The sequence below is a fragment of the Salvelinus fontinalis genome, chromosome 4, assembly GCF_029448725.1.
Source record: "Salvelinus fontinalis isolate EN_2023a chromosome 4, ASM2944872v1, whole genome shotgun sequence".
Taxonomy (NCBI): Eukaryota; Metazoa; Chordata; class Actinopteri; order Salmoniformes; family Salmonidae; genus Salvelinus; species Salvelinus fontinalis.
In genome coordinates this window covers 34,592,502-34,613,385 of record NC_074668.1, presented here as the reverse complement: position 1 = coordinate 34,613,385, position 20,884 = coordinate 34,592,502, and the positions used below count along the sequence as shown (strand labels likewise).

The 20,884-nt window shown below is 42.5% G+C and overlaps 1 protein-coding gene across 3 annotated transcripts in view; it reads right to left on the bottom strand.

Annotated features, from left to right (window-relative positions):
- Positions 1-9,977, bottom strand: part of LOC129853606 (huntingtin-interacting protein 1-related protein-like) — a 32,745-nt gene extending 22,768 nt beyond the window's left edge. For 2 of the 3 annotated variants that reach the window (XM_055919807.1, XM_055919808.1), the window contains exon 1: positions 9,569-9,977. In XM_055919807.1, coding sequence (XP_055775782.1) covers positions 9,569-9,661 — 93 coding nt within the window. In that variant the 5' untranslated portion in view covers positions 9,662-9,977. Of the gene's footprint in view, positions 1-518; positions 2,701-9,568 lie in introns of those variants that run through there. The other variant, XM_055919809.1, reaches the window with a different exon arrangement.
- Positions 9,978-20,884: the final 10,907 nt, after the last annotated feature.

Sequence of the window (20,884 nt, the reverse complement as noted above, 5' to 3'; positions counted from 1 at the left end):
AGATAGGGAGTGTGAGGGCGAAAGGACACGAGGGGGAAGGGGGAGGAAGGGAGGTCCTTGTTACACTAACCTTATCAGAAACTGCATACAGTGCATAATGCAGTGAAGTGTGAGCAATGCAATTTACAGAACTGCTTGAAATCTAGAATTGGAGATTGGCAATGTCACAAACCAACAAAAGACCTACCCCATCCCCCACTCATTCATACAAAGAAACAAACATCATTAAAACATTCAACAGCAATGCCATAAGGTCAGAAAAGTTTACATTAATCTGGTTGGAAACAGGAGAAGCTGGTCAACTGTGATCTATGTAGGCCAGAGACAGTCTGACACAATAACATTGAACCTGGTCCCAAACATGTCTAAAATCCCCCAATAGAGGGAGAAGTAGTGAGAGGGAATGAGGGAGAGATGATCCCAGCCTAATCCCTGAGGCCAGTCGGAAGATTCATCACCAGAAACTCGCCACACACACTCCACTTCACCCCTCCCATCCCCGATCACTCCCTTCTTACCTTTTCATCTTCTCCCTTCTTCCCTTTAAGCAGCAGTGTGTCTATGTGCTTAGACATCCCTGACAGAAGGACTATAGCTAGTGGAGACAGCAGCAACACCTCTAGTCTACTCCACACTGGGCAGTCAGGTGCCCTGCATTGACTCTAGGTATTGCATTTCTTATCAGCTTAATTCAACAGACTGCTGCTGCGGCTCTGGCTGTCAAGGTCAGACACAGATCCAAGCACTGCACGGCTGCCACTATTAATGCTGTTAATAAACTAGTGTAAACACACTGCTAATGAGGCTGAACAGACTGTCTGGTCATGTGAGCATTAACTAGTCTAGCACTAATTCACTGGGAGTGTTGAGAAGAGTGGAGCAGCAGTCTAATGCACTGCATCTGTGCTAGAGGCGTCACTACAGACACCCTGGTTCGAATCCAGGCTGATCACAACCGGCCGTGATTTGGATTCCCATAGGGTGATGCACAATTGGCCCAGCGTCATTGTAAATAAGAATTTGTTCTTAACTGACTTGCCTAATTAAATAAAAGGTTAAATAAACATTTAAATTTCAACAAGTCAGTTTCAATTATCATTATCCCAACATCAAATACTAGCTGTTTTCATAAAACAGCCTTTCATGGCCATTATGTAAATTTCCCTGTTGTGTTACATTTTTCATTGACTCCTGCTTTCTTCTATTTTGTCTCCCAGACAGCACAACAATTGCTGTCTCAGTCTCTTACAGCGATGATACAGACAGAAATCTGAGCCCCAACTAGACTGGCCTTTGATGAAACTATTCTGTCCTCACCCCTGCTGCTTCTTCTCCTAAGCGAGACATCCTACACAGATATACAGTGCATTCAGAAAGTATTCAGACCCCTTGACTTTTTCCAAATTGTATTATGTTACAGCCTTTTTTTTTATATATTAAATTGTTTCCCCCCATTATCTACACACAATACCCCAGAATGACAAAGCAAAAACAAGTTTTTGGAAATGTCTGCAAATGTATTAAAAATAAAAAGCTGAAATATCACATTTACATAAGTATTCAAACCCTTTACTCAGTACTTCGTTGAAGCACCTTTGGCAGCGTTTACAGCCTCAAGTCGTCTTAGGTATGACACTACAAGCTTGGCACACCTGTATTTAGGGAGTTTCTCCCATTCTCTCTGCAGATCCTCTCAAGCTCTGTCAGGTTGGATGGGGAAATTTTCTGCACAAATATTTTCAGGTCTCGCCAGAGATGTTCGATCTGGGCCACTCAAGGACATTCAGATACTTGTCCCGAAGCCACTCCTGCGTTGTCTTGGCTGTGAGCTTAGTGTTGTTGTCTTGTTGGAAGGTGTACGTTCTCCCTACTGAGGTCCTGAGCAGGTTAGCATCAAGGTTCTCTGTACTTTCTCCATTCATCTTTCCCTCGATCCTGACTAGTCTCCCAGTCCTTGCCGCTGAAAAACATCCAAGCATGATGCTGCCACCACCATGCTTCACCGTAGGGATGGTGCCAGATTTCCTCCAGACGTGACGCTTGGCATTCAGGCCAAAGACTTCAATCTTGATTTCATCAGACCGGAGAATCTTGTTTCTCATGGTCTGAGAGTCTTTAGGTGCCTTTTGGCAAACTCCAAGCAGGCTGTCATGTGCCTTTTACTGAGGAGTGGCTTCTGTCTGGCCACTCTACCATAAAGGCCTGATTGGTTGAGAGCTGCAGAGATGGTTATCCTTCTGGAAGGTTCTCCCATCTCCACAGAGGAACTCTGGAGCTCTGTCACCTCCCTGACCAAGGCCCTTCTCCCCCGATTGCTCAGTTTGGTGGGGCGGCCAGCTCTAGAAGAGTCATGGTGGTTCCAAACTTCTTCCATTTAAGAAGGATGGAGGCCACTGTGTTCTTGGGGACCTTCAAAGCTGCAGAAATTTTTTGGTAACCTTCCCCAGATCTGTGCCTCGACACAATCCTGTCTAGGAGCTCTGACATGTACTGTCAATTGTGGGATGTTATATAGACAGGTGTACCTTTCCAAATCATGTCCAATCATTTGAATTTACCACAAGTGGACTCCAATGAAGTTGTAGAAACATCAAGGACAATCAATGGAAACAGGATGCACCTGAGCTCAATTGAGTATCATAGCAAAGGGTCTGAATACTTACAGTACCAGTCAAATGTTGACACACGAACACATTCAAGGGTTTCTTTATTTTTACTATTTTCTACATTGTAGAATAATAGTGAAGACATCAAAACACATATGGAATCATGTAGTAACTAAAAGTGTTAAACAAATATATTTAATAATTTTCAAAGTAGCCACCCTTTGCCTTGATAGAGCTTTGCACACTTGGCATTCTCTCAACCAGCTTCACCAGGAATGCTTTTCCAACAGTCTTGAAGGAGTTCCCACATACTGAGCACTTGTTGGCTGCTTTTCCTTCACTCTGCAGTCCAACTCATCCCAAACCATCTCAATTGGGTTGAGGTCGGGTGATTGTGGAGGCCAGGTCATCTGAAGCAGCACTCCATCACTCTCCTTCTTGGTCAAATAGCCCTTACACAGCCTGGAGGTGTGTTGGGTCATTGTCCTGTTGAAAAACAAATGATAGTCCCACTAAGCACAAACCAGGTGGGATGGCGTATCGCTGCAGAATGCTGTGGAGCCATGCTGGTATAGTGTGCCTTGAATTTTAAATAAATCACGACAGTGTCACCAGCCCCACACCTCCATGCTTCACGTTGGGAACCACACGTGGCAATCACACGTTCACCTACTCTGCATCTCACAAAGACACGGCGGTTGCAACCAAAAATCGCAAATTTGGACTCAGACCAAAAGGACAGATTTCCACCAGTCTAATGTTCATTGCTTGTGTTGGCCCAAGCAAGTCTCTTCTTATTATTGGTGTCCTTTAGTAGTGGTTTCTTTGCAGCAATTCGACCATGAAGGCCTGATTCACGCAGTCTTCTCTGAACAGTTGATGTTGAGATGTGTCTGTTATTGAACTCTGAAGCATTTATTTGGGCTGCAATCGGAGGTGCAGTTAACTCTAATGAACTTATCCTCTGCAGCAGAGGTAACTATGGGTCTTCCTTTCCTGTGACCGTCCTCATGAGAGCCTGTTTCATCACAGCGCTTGATGGTTTTTGCGACTGCACTTGAAGAAACAAAGTTCTTGACATTTCCCGCATTAAAGTAATGGCCTGTCGTTTCTATTTGCTAATTTGAGCTGTACTTGCCATAATATGGACTATTTTCTGTATACCACCCCTACCATGTCACAACACAACTGACTAGCTCAAACGCATTAACTTCTTCGGGGTAGGGGGCAGCATTTTCACTTTTGGATAAATAGCATGCCCAAATTCAACTGCCTGCTACTCCTCCCCAGAATATAAGATATGCATATTATTAGTAAATTTGGATAGAAAACACTCTGACGTTTCTAAAACTGTTTGAATGATGTCTAAGTATTACAGAACTTATGTAGCAGGCAAAACCCCGAGGACAAACCATTCAGAATTTTTATTTTTTGGGGGTCACTTTTCAATGAGTTTTCATTGGGACACCAGATTTAAGGGACTTGTTTGCAGTTCCTACCGCTTCCACTGGATGTCACCAGTCTTTGGAAATTGGTTGAGGTTATTCCTTTGTGTAATGAAGAAGTACGGCCATCGTAAACAAGGTTCACTTGAAGTAAATTGTTTGAGAGAGGCACATTACCAAAAAAGTTGCGTCAGTTTGTTTTCTTTTTGTATTGAACACAGATCATCCCGTCTTCAAATTGATCGATTATTAGCATTTAAATATACCTAACGTTGTATTACAAAAGTAGTTTGAAATGTTTTGGTAAAGTTTACATGTAACTTTTGATATATTTTGTAGTGACGTTGCGCAAGTTGGAAGCTGTGTTTTTCTGGATGAAACGCGCCAAATAAATTGACATTTTGGATATATATATCGACGGAATGAATCGAATAAAAGGACCATTTGTGATGTTTATGGGACATATTGGAGTGGCAACAAAAGAATTTCGTCAAAGGTAAGGCATGAATTATATTTTTATTTCTGCGTTGTGTCGTGCCTGCAGTGTTGAAATATGCTACTCTTTGTTTACTGTTGTGCTATCATCAGACAATAGCATCTTATGCTTTCGCCGAAAAGCCTTTTTGAAATCTGACATGTTGGCTGGATTCCCGACGAGTGTAGCTTTAATTTGGTATCTTACATGTGTGATTTAATGAAAGCTTGATTTTATATCATTTTAATTGAATATGGCGCTCTGTATTTTCCCTTGCTATTGGCCAGGTGGGACGATTGCGTCCCACCTACCCCAGAGAGGCTAAGGAAAGAAATTCCACAAATTAACTTTTAACAAGGCACACCTGTTAATTGAAATGCATTCCAGGTGACTACCTCATGAAGCTGGTTGAGAGAATGCCAAGAGTGTGCAAAGCTGTAATGAAGAAAAAGGGTGGCTACTTTGAAGAATCTCAAATAAATATATATAGATTTGTTTAACACTTTTTTGGTTACTACATGATTCCGTGTGTTATTTCATAGTTGTGATGTCTTCACTATTATTCTACAATGTAGAAAATAGTAAAAAAATAAAGTAAAACCCTGGAATGAGTAGGTGTCCAAACTTTTGACTGGTACTGTATGTAAATAAGGTATCTGTTTATTTTTAATACATTTGCCAAAATTTCTAAAAACCTGTTTTTCGCTTTGTCATTATGTGGTATTATGTGTAGATTGATGAGGGGAAAAAAAGATAATCAATTTTAGAATAATGCTATAATGTAACAAATGTGGAAAAAGTCAAAGGGTCTGAATACTTTCCAAATGCACTGTAGGTGACGCAACAAGGACTTGCCATTGCTTCAAACCATCCTACAATGGTTGGATATAAAGGGGAGTGTTCTGTGCTGGAGACACACACTTCCTCTTCTGGACAACAAGCCTGTGAGATTCTGATAGAACCCAAACATACCAAGCAATCCGTCTTGCCCACACCCACTCAAGGGAGGCAGAAGTCTACTACCACTGCAGTGTCACCTTAAAATGGTACTACAGTCATTCCAGTCTCCTCCTCCACCTCTCAAAAATGTTCACATTAGCCCTGTGTGTCAGCACCATGACTATGCTACCGGATGTTTGCGCTTTCACTCCCTTAAGTGCTGTGCTGTGCCACCCAAAATTGATGATGTCAGCTGTAAATAATAATAATAACCCTTACCAAACCCCACCATGCTCCCCTGGCTTCTTCATTTTCCCGTAGCTGCTTGGACAGGGAATTGTACACTGGCAACAAGGATGCGTTGCATTTAAAAACAACAGGTCAAACTGAGATAAGTTAGTCATCTAGGTAAGTACTTAAACAGCAAGCAAGTGGTTACAGTAAATGGAAAGAGGGGGCTTGTGTGTGTGTGTGTGTGAGATGTCCAGAGTCAGACTGTTTTAAAACTCGTTTTGACCACCAGACAAAAGAAAACAAAAACAGTGACCCAACTGTGGATTGTGAATATTATGATTTCCCCATTGTAGCCAATTCAGTTGCAGTAATTCCATTACTGATTTTTTGTAATTTCGTTACCAATTTGGAACTCCAATGTGAATTGTCCGCATGCAAATTGTGAAATTCCAAACGACGAGCTATTGTGGTGAAATATAACGATGCATAATGTCAGCAGCTGTCTGCCTCTCCATCTAGCCAACTATCGCTGTATCTATATTGAGTTTAGACTTAAATTTAAAGAACACTTAGTTGAAACATAATTCATTTTTCCTTACCTTTCATTGCAGTGTTGAAAACCAGTACTTTCTGGTGGATGTCATTTTCATTGGACAGATGAAACTACTCCACATTTTCCCAGCTGTACTAGCCTCCCTCCACAGCAACCATCTGAACCTGAATGATGCCTGGGCAGTGGTCACAGATAATGCCTCCTACTGACTGAAGGCATACAAGGAGGTTCTGAAAGGAGTGATGCCCAACAGTGTCCATATAACCTGTCTCTACCATGTCATCAATCTGGAGGGTGAGACCTGGCAGCACTACAAATACTTCTCTGAAGTTGCATCACTTGTGACATGGATGAGATCTGTCTTCTTCAAGAAGCCTGCCACAAAGAGAAGACAGGTGAGCTTCCTCATTATGAAGGAGTTTGTGCAGGCCAAGGCTCCTCCTGAAGCAGTGAGCTCCAGATTAAATAACTGGTTAGAGGCAGTGAAGTACCATGCAGAGCATGTTCATCTGTACAGAGAGTTTGTTGGCAGAAAAGTAATCAACCCAGGCAGTCACAAATATCCTCAGCCAGCTGAAAACAGAGGAAAATGTGCAGGCCCTCACTGTTAAGCTAACCTTTATCTCGGAGGGCTGCTCCAAACTGATGACAGCTCTGTCAATACTGGAAGGAACCACCCACCTTCCCACAGCAGTGTCTGCATACAAATGTCAAAGGATCTGGGCTCTTACCTAGTGAATGGAACTGCAAAAACATGTGGGTATGGCGCCAAGACCGCTCCATGATGCATTCTACACATCCAGCCAGAGAGGTCTACAGGCTGGCTACGGTGTTCGATCCTAGGCAGGCTCCAGCCATGGAAAAGCAGATTGAAGCCTGCACACAAGTGAAACCCATGGCAAGCCCATCAACAGAGCTCAGTGAAGAATGGATTGCCTATCAGCACTGTGTGTCCAGTGAGCCCTCACCTGCTTTGGAGCTTTCGGATTACTGGAGGGGCCTGAGTGCGAGATTCCCAAGAGTTGCAGACGTGGCAGTGCCCTACATCTACTTCCCAGTCAGCTCAGTCGACTGAGAGGAGTTTCAGCAAATACAAGACTCTACTCACAGACAAGCGAGAGGCACTCACCGAGCTCAACACAGAGGCTGACAATCATGTACTTCAATGGAGATGTCTGTGATAAATGGAAAACTTACAATGGGCAGACATAGGAGCTCATAAGTTAGTTCCATAGGTTTTGCCTATTGCTGCATTATTGCCTAGATTCTTCCATGAATCTTTTTTTAAATTTATTTATAATGAAACACTAATGTGAAGCACTTTATTTGACAAAAAACAATATATGCAAAGTTGAGTTTTTTTTACATAAGTATAACTCTAGGTTTTGCTTATTGCTTGCTGCATTGTTGCCTAGATTCTTGCATAACTGTTTCTCATTTATAATGAGACACTTAGTAGAACTCTGTATTGAAGCACTTGCGTTGATAAAAAAAAAATAGTGCAATGTTGTGTTGCATCATTACAATTGTACGGTTATATTTTATTAAATTGTTAACGTTTTATTCATTCACATTATTAGACACGCTTTCTGATGATAAAATTAGCATAAATCGTAAAACACAGAAAGAATTTAAATGGAAAAAACAGAATTTGGAAAAGAAATAATGGATTTCATAGGGCCCTACTGACTAATGGCTAGACCTAAAGCCAGTCACTGTTTGGGTGTAACATGTCAGGATCTCATGTCTATGGCAGCGCTGAACAGAGACGTGCCAAGGGCATGTGACTGCGCCTCTTGCATGATCTGATGTGCTAATCTTTGACAAATTTAAACATCCAGTCAACAATGCAGTCAAAAGGGACCACACAATCTCCCTCTCCTTCCATCTAGCAGGCCAAAGGAATGTATTTTCTCTTCCTCATTGATTCAGTATCATCACTGCCTAACTTTGTCTGGCTGACCTTGTGTGCCTATAGGTTCTAGTGTTGTCATGAAACCAGTATTGCGATACTATGAAACCAGATTTTCCTTGACAAAAAAAGAAAACAAAGCAGACTAAACTCTACGGTTCTTTAAAACCTACTTTGTAAATGATTGTACATTAGCTTGCAAAATAAACAAATGTGACCCTGGGTCACAACATAAGGCTGTTTTTTCCAACAGAACTGTTTTCCTCAAACTTTGTCCGCTTCATGTTGTTTCCTTTGCTTCCTTACTTCCTAGTATTCTGATACTGGAAGTGTGACAACACTAATAGGTTCTGTATTTTTGCAGCAAATCAATCCAATATATTCAAATGAGGTACTGTAACAAAGGCACAAGGAGATGGCAGAGATTTCTCTTGCCAGGGTCACACAGACTGTTGCCATTTTGCATTTGCTGGACGTCCAGTCATTCCAGATGGAGCAGTCCAGCAGGTTACAACGTTTTTTCAACTTCGGTGATGCATTTGACATGCGGCGAACCATCCACAGGAAGTTGTTTCTAAAGTTAGTTTGCACTACTATTTCAATACACTCTATAAAGGATAGCACAGGGTCTGCTGCCACAGTCTCAATTAACGGATTTAGGAAAAAGAGCAAAGGGAAAGTCAGGACAAGGTAGCCAAACAAGAATGATTAGCTTAACATGATAGGCCTTGTATTGAGAGCCAGGACTTCCCTGAGAGGCAGACACTGTATTGCCAATCAGATCCCTGATAGTAAGTAAATGACACTTAAGAAAAAGCAAATACAAATTCGAAAATACTTCAACAAAAAAAGGTCTACTACTGACGATGTCATCAACACGACATCGTGTAATTTCCTAATAAATTATTTGGAAATAGATGATTAGGTTATCAATTCTGGATGATGGTAATGATGATACAGTTAAAATGTCTGGACAGCGAGACGTATATATTTTTGCGATAGCGACATGGCTGATCAATGTAAAGGAATTAGGCCTACATCTCAACCTCAATTATTCATCACAAGCAACCACTAACAGTTGCTTGAATGGCACACAGAACGTTCAATTATGTTGGGAATAATGATTCGCCACGCGGGGTGCCACTGGCCTAACAAAATAGCAACTCGTTTGATGGACCAGGTGCAGATTTTGCATCAAAACGTTCTCGAGCATCATATTACAGTTATACAGTTCACAAGCGCTGTTTTGGTAAACACGCTACCCTGCCTGTGCGCAAATAAAATGAACATTGTAGAAATTAAAGACCTCACATGCTATTTCAAACACTGGTTTGTCGAAAAGCGCCGAAACAAACAGCTGAGCTGGGCAAATGCATCCACCATCACAAGGTTATTCATTTTTACCTGCTGCTTGTCAAAATGTTCCCTCTCCGCAACTAAATTGGTTTCGGTCATTTTGGTTTTCACCCTTGAAGGCACCCGTCGTATGGAATTCATCCTCGCGTCTTGAAAGCCGGTTAAACTCTTAAAGGATATTCGACATATGGAGTGTTTGTAACAAATTCCCACTCGAGGAAAATGTTCGGTTATAAAACCAGTGAAAGTATTTATCTCCTTCAAGTTTTTGGTAGAAGCAATGCACAAACAACTGCTTCCAGGCGTTAGACGTCCGCGAGTGACATTTGGAGGCAGCAACCTTAACCAGATGAGGTAGAAACGAAATGAATGTAACGTTTCTTTTTACGTGGGGATCGTCGTCTACGGAGGATACCACAGTAGTTCGCACATAGAATCACGGGGGGAGCCCATGCTACAGGGAGACCGTTTACGTCACTCATGAAGTAGGCTATTAAAATGGCACGGGTTCATTTTTCTTCACCTCACAACTGAAATTTTATTATAAGACTACAGAGCTGTTGTGATGATATAGCTGGCGTTTTATCAGCAGCCCCATGGAAGCCCTTTCCCGCTACCCCCTCCCCCCCAAAAAAAATCTGAATACGCGTTATGAGATAGTAAGTTATAATTATGACATAGTAAGATATAATTATGAGATAGTAAGTCATTATTATGAGATAGTAAGTCATTATTATGAGATACGTTTAGATGATCTGTATCACATGAATCCAATGTGCACTTTGCATCACGCCCTCCAACTTTCAAGGATAACCTTATGTATATATTATCGTCAATCACACGTGTGAGTGTGCATGTGTGTATTAATGGATTGGAGAGTTTTGTTGATGTGTTGGTGCCTGTTGGATGACATCAGGTTGACATCAGATTTAATAAATTCATTAATTTCAATTCATTCCATTAATGGGACAATCTGGGATTTGTACATCCATTTTTGGACTTATTATTAATACATAGCTATTGATTCTTGAATAAATGCCTCATGAGCAATGGTTTTACCCCATCAGAACTCAAAATATAAGCTTGTTTTACTCCGTTATTTGTAAACAATGTCATTGTAAACAAGCACTGTATAGTTTCAAAACATGTTTAAAACTATAATTTGATCTGGATGGTCAGTAATTGCATCCATATGTGAGAGTCCTTGCATCTATATATTTGAGAGTGGTTACATTTCTCCTACCCCATTCCTCAGCTGTTTAACAAAATAAGGTGACGGCGCTTTGTTATTGTTTGAATCCCAGATTGCCCCTTTAAAAGGCTCGCCCTGCAGGACTATTTAAAGATCTTATCTGTCAGAAAGATATCAGTTTGTCTCCGTGGATGGTTTGTCCTCTGACAAATCAATGGCAAGTTTCAGTGTTCCTCAAGGTTCCGTTTTAGGACCACTATTGTTTTCACTATATATTCTACCTCTTGGGGATGTCATTCGGAAACACAATGTCAACTTTCACTGCTTTGTGGACGACACACAGCTGTACATTTAGATGAAACATGGTGATGCCCCAAAATTGCCTACCATCGAAGCCTGTGTTTCAGACATAAGGAAGTGGATGACGGCAGATGTTTTACTTTTAAACTCGAACAAAACAGAGATGCTAGTTCTTGGTCCAAAGAAACAAAGAGATCTGCTGTTTAATCTGACAATTAATCTTGATGGTTGTACAGTCATCTCAAATAAAACTGTGAAGGACCTCGGCGTTATTCTGGACCCTGATCTCTCTTTTGACGAACACAGCAGCATATTATGTGGATAGGCCATCTCTCATCCCATTGTTTGAAAACAGCCTGTCTGCTGTTTTCATTGTGGGATCAAATTTAACAGCACCCTCATCACTGCAAGCGAGGAATGACCAGCAACTACTGTACTGTACCAGCAACCATAAAAGGCTAAGTTAGATCAAGTGAGCATAAAAGTAAAATAGTCAAGTGTTATTTTGCTGATTTTGTCCTTCTTTTATTCTCAAACTCGAGTACTACTTTACCCTTAAGCTAAGAATACTATTTTCTCTGTGAAAAAAAGGGAGGCACTTGTGGAAATCATTGCCTGCTTTTAGGTCAACAGGATTAAAACAGGGAATGGATGTATCAGAAAAGTAATCTTAGATTAAACCCAGAGAGAAGCAGATGTAAAGGATTAGGCCTACATTAGGACAATGCATTCAGTGACATGTTTGAGAAAATTTATATGCATAACAGTAGGCCTTAATACTTAATAAAAAGTACGCAATTATGTAATAGAAAACAACATCCACCAAACTTAGATTAAAAAACAGCTTTATAAAAAGAGGCTAACAAAGATTACGAAGTTCAGTTTGATCAAAAAAGCCAAACACCAGAAAATGTACTGTCACTTTGTTTGTAGTGGGGGAGATATTGTAATAAACAATAGGGGAAACAGAAGGGAATGAAAATTATTTCATGGACACCATAGGAGAAGGTTATTCAATGCTGAATATTAACCATTCTAGAAATGTATAGTGTCATCCTGTAAAGTATGATTTGGACAGTAGGATAATTGGCAGTTATAGTTGACACCTTTTTTGGAGAAATTAAAAGGACTGAAGGCTTGCTCCTCTGAAAGCATATAAGAGCTTGTTTTGTTTTGGCGTGTGCTGCAGAAGTGCAGTGATCCAGCTGCCACTGGACACATGCTCAGACAGTGGCAGCTGGTAGGGTGCACTCACTGTATGGAGGAGCTGCCTATGGGAGCTACAGGTGTAACAAGATAGTTTGGCCCATCATGACCGTATCATCAGTGTTTTTGAAAGCTAATGGTGAGATGCCACTAGGTCAGGGGTGGGCAACTTTAATGGGGGTGGGGGGCACAAAAAATCTGAACTCATCTTGAAGGGCCGCAGTGGCTCAAGGGTCTGTGTACCAACATCCATACCCACACTTGCAGTCAGAACCAGCCCTAGCCTTTTGGGGGCCCTAAGCAAAATTTTGTTGGGCACCCCACCTTGCGAGCAAAACATTTTAGTGGCCTCCTCTTGACAGCAGAGAGAAAAAATGTAGGTTTTAAAGTGCATTTCCTGCAATTCTACACATTTTGCCATGGGGCGTAGAGAAAATGTTGCAGTTATAAAGCAAGTTTGCTGAAATTCTACACATTTTGCTATGGGCAGAGAGAATATTTAGCAATTTTACAACTAATTTCATGCAATTCTTCTCATTTTGCCATGCAGTGGGGAGAAAAATGTGCATTTTTACTGCTAACTTCCTGGAATTCTACACATTTTGCCATAGAATGGAGAGAAATGTTTTTTGTTTTTTTTATGATATCTGATGATAATAGTCGATAATGGGGATTTGGTATGGTCTAGGGGATTGTAGGTTTATGGTGGCCTGAATTGGTTCCCAATCAGAGACAGCTGTTTCTCGTTGTCTCTGATTGGGGAGCCTATTTAGGTTGCCATTTACCATGTTGGTTTTGTGGGTAGTTGTTTTCTGTTTTGTGTGAGTACCTGACAGAACTGTTGCAGTTTGTTCTGCTTTTTTTGTTTGTTTCAGTGTTAAGGTTATTAATAAACATCATGAACACGTGCTGCGCTTTGGTCTACTTCTTCTTCCTCAAACGAACATCGTGACACTACGATTGCTACAAGTTTAGATAGCTGGTCGCTAGAATAAATTATCAATCTAAAAAAGGTTAGCTGACATGGGTTAATTGAGTGACTGTCGGTGACTGACATAGCAAGAGAAAACTGCTGATGCATTTAGAAATTGCCCCTTGTCAACAGTATGTTTTTGGAAATTGATCTGCCAGTTACCCATCCCTACACTAGGTAATATCTTGCTTCACTATTTGATAAAATTCTTTGAGATGTTGTAATACAGACAGGTGCACCTGGAGATCTCACTGACCCTACTTGACTTGGTGGAAGAATGCAAATGATGACTTTAAGCATTTTGAAATACCAAATTGGGGATATGAGGGAGTACTTTTTTCCTTCACCTCACACAGAGCAGTGTTTTAAAATTGTTTATGAGACATTATTCAAATCTTTCACTAAGTAATCACAGATCATCCCTGGAAAGAGCACTGCAATCATGTTTTATTTTATTTGAACAGTGGATTAGTACCTTGATGAGGAGATTGAGATGTTTCAGGGTGAAGGTGACAGAGAATGTAATCATTCCTTTTTGTTGTTTTCCATTCCATACTTAGAGTCTATCTGCTACTTAAACATCATGGTTGCAGGACCTGAATTTCCTGTTCATGGCACCGTGTGGAGCAGCAACTATAACGCTCCGGAGTCAGGTATGCAGGTGTGTGAAACAAGATTTGGCGACTTCAGGAGCACAGAGAAGAGAGCAAAGGTTTGCTTGCACCACAGGACAAACTGGCTCTCTCACATTCCTCTCCTGCCCTGGTTAGCTATGGCTTCAAACCGCCCAACCTCATCACTGGCATTGTCAGTTCCACTGCTATGGCTATGTGAAAGAAAAAGGCCCAGAAAGGCTAGAGCACAAAAATGCAAGCATGAAAGCCTAAGGCTCTGCCAACCCTCAAGAAACTTGTCTGACCTCAACTTCCAATTAAAAACTGTAAACTTAATCTTTGGAAATGGGTCACAAATCACACATTTTTAAAATATTGCTAGTAGATTACATCGACAATGACTTGTAATTCCAAATACAGTAACAGGGTCATTTTTACCACAGAAATTAGAGCTCAATTTGCTCATGGGGATGAATTGTATAGACATTGTCACGATCGTCTTGACGTGGAAGAGAGGACCAAAACGCAGCGTGTGAAAAGTACATATTTTAATAGATGACGAAGACGTAACACGAATACTTAATCAAAACAACAAACTGACGATCGTGAAGCTATTTAAACAAATAGTGCTGACACTGAACACTACACAATGACATAGACAATTACCCACAAACACCTAAAGCCTATGGCTGCCTTAAATATGGCTCCCAATCAGAGACAACAATAAACAGCTGTCTCTGATTGAGAACCAAACCAGGCAACCATAGACTTTCCTAAACACCTACACTGAACACAACCCCATACATTCTACAAAACCCCCTAAACAATACACACACCCTAAACTAGACAAAACACACAAACCTCACCCATGTCACACCCTGACCTGACTAAACTAATGAAGAAAATCAATATAACAAAGGCCAGGGTGTGACAGACATAGTGATACACATAGCCAACAGAAGTGCTTATGTAAAGACACAAAGATAATCAAAATCAAAACACATTTTATTGGTTGTGTACAAATATTTTGCTGATGTTATCGCAGGTGCAACGAAATGCTTATGTTTCTGGCTCTAACAGTGCAGTAATACCTAACAATACACAAATAAAAAATTCTAATAACAATTACGAAATGTATTGAATATAAATATATATAATGGTGTGAAATAGGCAGTATGGACAGTATTTGAATAGAAAAGGTGTTTACAGCTGTAGTTATATAGGATTAGCCTCAAATAAAATACAGTATATAAATATGAAGTGGGTAAAACAGTATGTAAACATTATTAAAGTTACCAGCGTTCAATGACTATGTATATAGTGCAGTAGTCTGTGGGGTAGAATACCGGGTGATAGCCGGCTAGTAACAGTGACTAAGGTTCAGGGCAGGGTACTGGGCCAAGGCCGGCTAGTGGTGACTATTTAACAGTCTGATGGCCTGGAGGTAGAAGCTGTATTTCAGTCTCTCGGTCCACAGCTTTGATGCACCTGCACTGTCTCTGCCTTCTAGATGGTAGCGGGGTGAACAGGCCGTAGCTCGGGTGGCTGAGGTCCTTGATGATCTTCTTGGCCTTTCTGTGACACTGGATGCTGTAGATGTCCTGGAGGTCAGACAGTGTGCCCCCAGTGAAGCGTTGGGCTGACCACACCACCCTCTGGAGAGCCCTACGGTTGTCAGGATTTCTGAAAAGGAGAGCAGATGGTCCTTCCCACTTCCTCTACTTATTTCTCCAACAACCCTCCCGTGAACAAGCATGTGTATGAAATAACACATATGGAATCATGTAGTAACCAAAAAAGTGTTATATTTTAATGATGTAGTGCTCCGGCAGCACTACACCCCTGCTCCAGCGGCACCTAGCCTACACCTCACGCGTGATGCAGAAACGAAAGACAAAGTCTTGCTGTTTTATAAAAATCTGACAATCTGTTAAACAAATATATTTTATATTTGAGATTCTTCAAAGTAGCCACCCTTTGCCTTGATGGCAGCTTTGTACACTCTTGGCATTCTGTCAACCAGCTTCATGAGGTTGTCACCTGGAATGTATTTCAATTAACAGGTGTTCCATGTTAAAAGTTAATTTGTGGAATTTCTTTTCTTCTTAATGCGTTTGAGCCAATCAGTTGTGTTGTGAGAAGGCAGGGGTGGTATAAAAGAAGATAGCCCTACTTGGTAAAAGTCAATATTGTAAATAAGAATTTGTTCTTAACTGACCTGCCTAGTTAAATAAAGGTAACAAAAGAGAAGCAGAGAGGCTGGCCTGAGAGAGGCTGGACTGGGGGCTTGTAGGCCTGTTGTGAGGCAGGTCCTCACCAGACATCACCGGCAACAACGTTGCCTATGGGCACAAACCCACCATCGCTGGACCAGACAGGACTGGCAAACAGTGCTCTTCACTGATGAGTCACGGTTTTGTTTCACCAGGGGTGATGGTCGGATTCACGTTTATCGTTGAAGGAATGAGCGTTACACAGAGGCCTGTACTCTGGAGCAGGATCGATTTGGAAGTGGAGGGTCCGTTATGGTCTGGGGCGGTGTGTCACAGCATCAGACTGAGCTTGTTGTCATTGCAGGCAATCTCAAAGCTGTGCGTTACAGGGAAGACATCCTCCTCCTTCATGTGGTACCCTTCCTGCAGGCTCATCCTGACATGACCCTCCAGTATGACAATGCCACCAGCCATACTGCTCATTCTGTGCGGGATTTCCTGCAAGACAGGAATGCCAGTGTTCTGCCATGGCCAGTGAAGAGCCTGGATCTCAATCTCATTGAGCACGTCTGTGACCTGTTGGATCGGAGGGTGAGGGCTAGGGCCATTCCCCCCAGAAATGTCCGGGTACTTGCAGGTGCCTTGGTGGAAGAGTGGGGTAACATTTCACAGCAAGAACTAGCAAATCTGGTGCAGTCCATGAGGAGGAGATGCACTGCAGGACTTAATGCAGCTGGTGGCCACACCAGATACTGACTGTTACTTTTGATTTTGACCCCCCCCCCCCCCCCCTTTGTTCAGGGACATATTATTCCATTTATGTTAGTCACATGTCTGTGGAACTTGTTCATTTTATGTCTGTTGTTGAATCTTGTTATGTTCATGTAAATATTTACAGATGTTAATATTGCTGAAAATAAACACAGTTGACAGTGAGAGGATGTTTCTTTTTTCGCCGAGTTTATTATGGCAAGAACAGCTCACATAAGCGAGAAAGAGAAACGACAGTCAAATCAAATCAAATTCTATTAGTCACACGCGCCGAATACAAAAGGTGTAGTAGACCTTACAGTGAAATGCTTACTTACGAGCCCCTAACCAACAATGCAGTTTCAAAGAAATACGGATAAGAACAAGAGATAAAAGTAACAAGTAAATAAAGAGCAGCAGTAAAATAGCAATAGCGAGACTATATTCAGGGGGGTACCGATGCAGAGTCAATGTGCGGGGGCACCGGTTAGTTGAGGTAGTATGTACATGTAGGTAGAGTTATTAAAGTGACTATGCATAGATGACAACAGAGAGTAGCAGTGGTGTAAAGAGGGGGTGAGGGGTTGGCACTGCAAATAGTCTGGGTAGCCATTTGACGAGATGTTCAGGAGTCTTATGGCTTGGGGGTAGAAGCTGTTTAGAAGCCTCTTGGACCTAGACTTGGCACTCCGGTACCGCTTGCCGTGCAGTAGCAGAGAGAAGAGTCTATGACTAGGGTGGCTGGAGTCTTTGACATTTTTCAGGGCCTTTCTCTGACACTGCCGGGTATAGAGGTCCTGGATGGCAGGAAGCTTGGCCCCAGTGATGTACTGGTCCGTTCGCACTACCCTCTGTAGTGCCTTGCGGTCGGAGGCCGAGCAGTTGCCATACCAGGCAGTGATGCAACCAGTCGGGATGCTCTCAATGGTGCAGCTGTAGAACCTTTTGAGGATCTGAGGACCCATGCCAAATATTTTCAGTCTCCTGAGAGAGAAGAGGTTTTGTCGTGCCCTCTTCACAACTGTCTTGGTGTGCTTGGACCATGTTAGTTTGTTGGTGATGTGGACACCAAGGAACTTGAAGCTCTCAACCTGCTCCACTGCAGCACCGACGATGACAATGTGTACGTGCTCGGTCCTCTTTTTCCTGTAGTCCACAATCATCTCCTTCGTCTTGATCACGTTAAGGGAGAGGTTGTTGTCCTGGCACCACATGGCCAGGTCTCTGACCTCCTCCCTGTAGGCTGTCTCATCGTTGTCAGTGATCAGGCCTACCACTGTTGTGTCATCAGCAAATGTAATGATGGTGTTGGAGTCGTGCCTGACTGTGCAGTCATGAGTGAACAGGGAGTACAAGAGGGGACTGAGCACACACCCCTGAGGGGCCCCTGTGTTGAGGATTAGCGTGGCGGATGTGTTGTTACCTACCCTTACCACCTGGAGGCGGCCCGTCAGGAAGTCCAGGATCCAGTTGCAGAGGGAGGTGTTTAGTCCTAGGGTAATTAGCTTATTGATGAGCTTTGAGGGCACTATGGTGTTGAACGCTGAGCTGTAGTCAATGAATAGCATTCTCACATAGGTGTTCCTTTTGTCCAGGTGGGAAAGGGCAGTATGGAGTGCAATAGAGATTGCATTATCTGTGGATCTGTTAAAGCGGTATGCAAATTGGAGTGGGTCTAGAGTTTCTGGGATGATGGTGTTGATGTGGGCCATGACCAGCCTTTCAAAGCACTTCATGGCTACAGACATGAGTGCTACGGGTCGGTAGTAGTTTAGGCCGGTTACCTTAGTGTTCTTGGGCACAGTGACTATGGTGGCCTGCTTAAAACATGTTGGAATTACAGACTTGAACAGGGAGCGGTTGAAAATCTCAGTGAAGACACTTGCTAGTTGGTCAGCGCATGCTCGCAGTACACGTCCTGGTAATCCGTCTGGCCTTGTGAATGTTGACCTGTTTAAAGGTCTTACTCACATTGGCTGCGGAGAGCATGATCACACAGTCCTCCGGAACAGCTGGTGCTCTCATGCATGTTTCAGTGTCATTTGGCTCGAAGCGAGCATAGAAGTAGTTTAGCTCGTCTAGTAGGCTCGTGTCACAGGGCAGCTCTCGGCTGTTCTTCCCTTTGTAGTCTGTAATGGTTTGCAAGCCCTGCCACATCCGACGAGCATCAGATCCAGTGTAGTACGATTCAATCTTAGTCCTGTATTGATGATTTGCCTGTTTGATGGTTCGTCGGAGGGCATAGCGGGATTTCTTATAAGCTTTCTTATAAGTCCCGCTCCTTGAAAGCGGCAGCTCTAACCTTTAGCTCAGTGCGGATGCTGCTTGTAATCCATGGCTTCTGGTTGGGGTATGTACGTACTGTCACTGTGGGGATGACGTCATCGATGCACTTACTGATGAAGCCAATGACTGATGTTGTGTACTCCTCAATGCCATCGGAGGAATCCCGGAACATATTCCAGTCTGTGCTAGCAAAACAGTCCTGTAGCTTAGCATCTGCTTCCTCTGACAACATTTGTATTGATCTGCACATTTAACATGCTGATAGAAATTTTGTTAAACAGATTTAAGTTTCCCTGCATTAAAGTGTCCGGCTACTAGGAGCTCCGCCTCTGGGTGAGCGTTTTCTTGTTTGCTTAGGGCGGAATACATCTCATTCAATGTTGTCTTAGTGCCAGCCTATGACTGGGGTGATATGTAAATAGCTACAAAGAATACAGATGAAAACTCTCTCGGTAGGTAGTGTGGTCTACAGCTTATCATGAGATACTCTACCTCAGGCGAGCAATAGCTCGAAACTTCCTTAGATATCGTGCACCAGCTGTTGTTTACAAAAATACATAGACCGCCGCCCCTTGTCTTACCAGACGCCGTTGTTCTATCCTGCCGGTACATCATATAACCAGCCAGCTGTATGTTGATGTTGTCGTCGTTCAGCCACAACTCCGTGAAGTATAAGATGTTACCGTTTTTAATGTCCCATTGGTAGTTTAATCTTCCGCGTAACTCGTTGATTTTATTATCCAAAGATTGCACGTTTGCTAGCAGAATGGAAGGAAGTGGGGGTCTATTCGATAGCCTATGAATTCTCAGAAGGCAGCCCGACCTTCGGCCTCTCTTTCTCCACCTCCTCACGCAGATCACGGGGATCTGGGCCTGTTCCCGAGGAAGCAGTGTATCCTTCGCGTCGGGCTCGTCAGAGTCGGGAAAGGAAAAAAAGGATTCTGCTAGTCTGTGGTGAGTAATCGCAGTCCTGATGTGTAGAAGTTATTTTTGGTCATAAGAGACGGTAGCGGCAACACGATGTACGAAATAAGTAAACAAATAAGTTACAAACAATGCAAATAAAGAACAAAAACGTCTGCCATCCTCTCAGGCGCCAAAATACTCTATCATTCATCTTACTCTATCCATCATTACTTTAAGACATGAAGGTCAGTCAATATGGAAAATGTCAAAAACTTTGAAAGATTCTTTGCGCAGGCTGCAGAGGATAACTTCAATAGAGTTAACTGCACCTCAGATTTCACTGTTCAGAGGAGAGTGCATGAATCAGGCCTTCATGGTCGCATTGCTATAAATACACCACTACTAAAGGACACCAATAATAAGAAGATACATGCTTGGGCCAAGAAACACGAACAATGGACATTAGGCCTCCAAATTTGAGATTTTTGGTTCTAACCGCTGTGTCTTTGTGAAACGCAGAGTAAGTGAACGTGTGATCTCTGCATGTGTGGTTCCCACAGTTAAGCATGGAGGAGAAGGAGATGTGATGGTGTGGGGGTGCTTTGCTGGTGATGCTGTTGATGATTTATTAGAATTCAAGGCACACTAAACCAGCATGGCTACCACAGCATTCTGCAGCGATACGCCAGCCCATCTGGTTTGCGCTTAGTGGGACTATCATTTGTTTTTCAACAGGACAATGACCCAACACACCTCCAGGCTGTGTAAGGGCTATTTGACCAAGAAGGAGAGGGATGGAGTGCTGCATCAGATGACCTGGCCTCCACAATCACCCTACCTCACCCCAATTGAGATGGGTCATAATCAAAAAATTATGATGTAGGCCACACTGTCCCGCAAAATCATCTTGTCTCCCATTTTAGT